This window comes from Sceloporus undulatus, unplaced genomic scaffold, assembly GCF_019175285.1.
Source record: "Sceloporus undulatus isolate JIND9_A2432 ecotype Alabama unplaced genomic scaffold, SceUnd_v1.1 scaffold_6999, whole genome shotgun sequence".
NCBI classification, from domain to species: Eukaryota; Metazoa; Chordata; class Lepidosauria; order Squamata; family Phrynosomatidae; genus Sceloporus; species Sceloporus undulatus.
The window spans coordinates 1-3,035 of record NW_024809918.1 but is presented as its reverse complement, the minus strand read 5'-3'; the positions used below and the strand labels follow the sequence as shown (position 1 = coordinate 3,035).

Below are 3,035 nucleotides of genomic sequence, written 5' to 3'. Positions count from 1 at the left end.
GTCTGTCAGGTTATTTGCATCTGTGGAAGAAAATTCTACAAGCATCAATCCCTTAGAAATAAAAATACATTTTTGTTTATAATTAATGATTTGCTGCCCTTTCTTGATACTCAGATCAGTTGCCTGAGGTGGCTGCCTAATTCTGGCTAATTGCAGGACTGGCCCTTTAACCAGTCAGTCAGACATCCCTGGTTTAAAAGCAATGGAGCATTGGTAAGGTTTGGGACAGAAGTGAAGGGGGAAGGGAGATTCTGTCTGGTGTGAAAAGAATTTTGGGTACATACCAATGTCTCCTCGAAGCTCCTGAGCAAGCTGGGGGTTCTTGTAGAGCAAAGCCAGACTCTGATTCATCCGTTCTTCGATGACATGGAGATGTGTGTACACCTGGAGAAGAAGAAGCCAGCATGGACCTATTACTGCCCCCAACAGAACAGAGATATGAAATTTCAGAGTTTCTAGGACCTACTGTGGGTTGCACCATTCTCTCCCCCACAAAACTGGAGGTGGCTAGAAATCCAACTCCTGTTTTAACCACATCTCTTAAAGGCAAAATACAGTGGTACCTCGGGATACGAATTACCCAGGTTACGAAATTTTCGGGATACGAAAAAATCCCATAGGGAATTATTGTTCCGGGTTACGAATGTTTTTTCGGGTTACGAAAAAACTTTTGGTGCTTTTTTTGGCTTTTTCGCACGGAATCGCGGCTTTTCCCCATTAGCGCCTATGGCAATTCGGCTTACGAAGGCTTTTCGGGTTACGAAAGCGGCCGCGGAACGAATTAAATTCGTAACCCGAGGCACCACTGTAGGTAAAGAGGAAGCGTTCAATGACATTTAAAAGTAAAACATGATTCCTGGAGCTTTCCAAGAGTGTTATGCTCCATTTTTTAGTGTTTACTAAGGAAAGCAATCCAGGACTGCAAAAAAAGTTGGGAAAGGAAAACATGGCCCCTGGGCTGCATGTTGACTACTCTTTTCCATAGTAAGTGTAATTACAAGGCCACAAATGGGAAGATGGATCATATGGGACAGAAGGAAGGAATTCACACCTGGAACTTCATTTGTTCAGCCTTCTCAGGATCGGCAGCAGCCACGTGTTGGTAATGGCGGAGAGTGTGGCGCTGATCTTTCTGTTCTGCCTTCACATATCTCTTCAGAGCTGCCAGGATGCGATCCGGCTGGGTCAAAGGGACAGAACATGAAACACTTTTTAGGTGAATGCTGCTCATTCCTCTCCTGTTCTCTGCTCACAGGGAACAGTCAATATTCACACTTACCTTTTCCCCATGTTTGACATCTACAGAATGTGGACTAAAGTGAAAGATGTTGCCTATATAACCATGCATCGTGAGCCATCTCCCATTTAATCATGCTCACCATCTGCATAGGTCCCCTTTCGGGGCGTCATCAACAAGCTGGTGTCTTGCTTGCCAAGTTTTGCATATGCTGTTATGACACCATTGTTTATGAAGGTAATGGTATTTAAGTGTGATAGCAGCACATAACTAAAAAGTTGACCACATTTATTCCATAGCTTTAGCCCTTCCTTAAAATCCAGGTCTGAGGTCCAAACTATTTGAGAATTAATAAGCATGCTTCCTTTATAAAATGCAGGTGTCCTTTTCTCCTGATTCAGACAGTGAACACAAGAGGAAGATTTAATCCTTTATTTCTGTACTGCTTTTGTTCCAAGGGACATAACCATTACTAGTTATGTGCCCCCAAAGTGGACTTGTAGCCAATTTGTAACAGGAAATGATGGTGGTAGGGAGGTTAGTCCCAACCTACATCATCATACACCTTGTGCAGCTGCTTTTTTTCTAAAGGAAGAGGCGTAGTTAGTCTAAGCACAATAATTAACAACACTTGCAACTTAACATGTAATTTGCCCCTGAGATACAACTTTTCAGCATTCAGCTTTTTCCACCCATAAATTATGCCAATTTCCAATGTAAGGGCAGAGCTTGGAAAGATAATTTTTGGACTATCAAATTCTCCCCAGTCAGCTCGACCATGCTGGCTGGGAGATTCTGGAGTTGCTTACCCAAAAGTAACCTTTCCAACCTCTGCTTCAGAGTTCAGCACCCTATGCAAGTGCTGTGTAGGTCATACTCCACAAAGCTTTGATCTGTATACTTTGCAGCTTACTTGCCTGGCACCATTTATGTATGAGATGCAGGACAAAAGGGATGAGCATTTTTTCTGTTCCTATATATCTGAATTTTTAGATAGTTTTATCCAGGACAATATGCTGCCTCTTTGTGAGATGTGCAAAATGGATTAGCTTGCCTCTAGGAACCATGAATAGTTTATTTCCCTGTATTCTGGCATCAACTGGTGCTTTCCTTCACACAGATAGCCATTCAAGGACATTTGGATGCATGGGAAACATTGCTATCAAGGTTACCTATATCCATAGGCATTTCAATCTCTGAAGTATGCCTGATAGCATTGTGGAAAAATGTTTGTAAAGCATAAAAAAATGGATGAGTTGCTAGGGAAAACATTCAGTAGCAAGTCAGGCTTATTATAAACTGAGCTCAAACATCTAGAGATGCCTGGATTCAATTGGAGTACAGGCAAACTTGTTGAGCTTGCAATTCTAAAACACCACCATGGACTAAAGGGAGTGAAGGCAACAGGAAATAATGGTTAAAGAGGTTACTGTCATTCGAACAAGGAATGGCTGGAACAAGCACAAAAGGGCTATTGTAGCAGGTAGAGAGAGGAATGAATGGTTTCTGCAAATTGCCAGAAGGAAGAAACAATTGCCAAGTAGTTATATGAAGAAGCAGAAGAAAGGAAAATGAACACAAGACAGGAGACATGCCTGTATCCCACCATTACATATAGCCAGTGTGAAAGATTGAAAAGAAATGGGGACTTCAGGTCCCCACTGAGCCATGACACTCATGCCATCTTGGGCCAGTCACTCTTGGTCTGTCTGCCTCACATGTTTCAGAATTATTATAAGGATAATGGGGTGGGGGGGCACACAAGAGCCACATATGCATATTTGAGCTCACTAGAGGA

General features: G+C 42.5%; 1 protein-coding gene across 1 annotated transcript; it reads right to left on the bottom strand.

The window, feature by feature from the left end:
* Window positions 1-280: 280 nt before the first annotated feature.
* On the bottom strand, window positions 281-1,258 carry LOC121918256 (amyloid-like protein 1; the record flags this gene model as incomplete). The annotated part of the gene is made up of 2 exons (XM_042444337.1): window positions 1,052-1,258; window positions 281-384 (listed from the first exon to the last, which is right to left on the bottom strand). Coding segments are annotated over exons 1-2 (284 nt in total), but the record flags the coding sequence as incomplete, so codon positions are not given.
* Window positions 1,259-3,035: the final 1,777 nt, after the last annotated feature.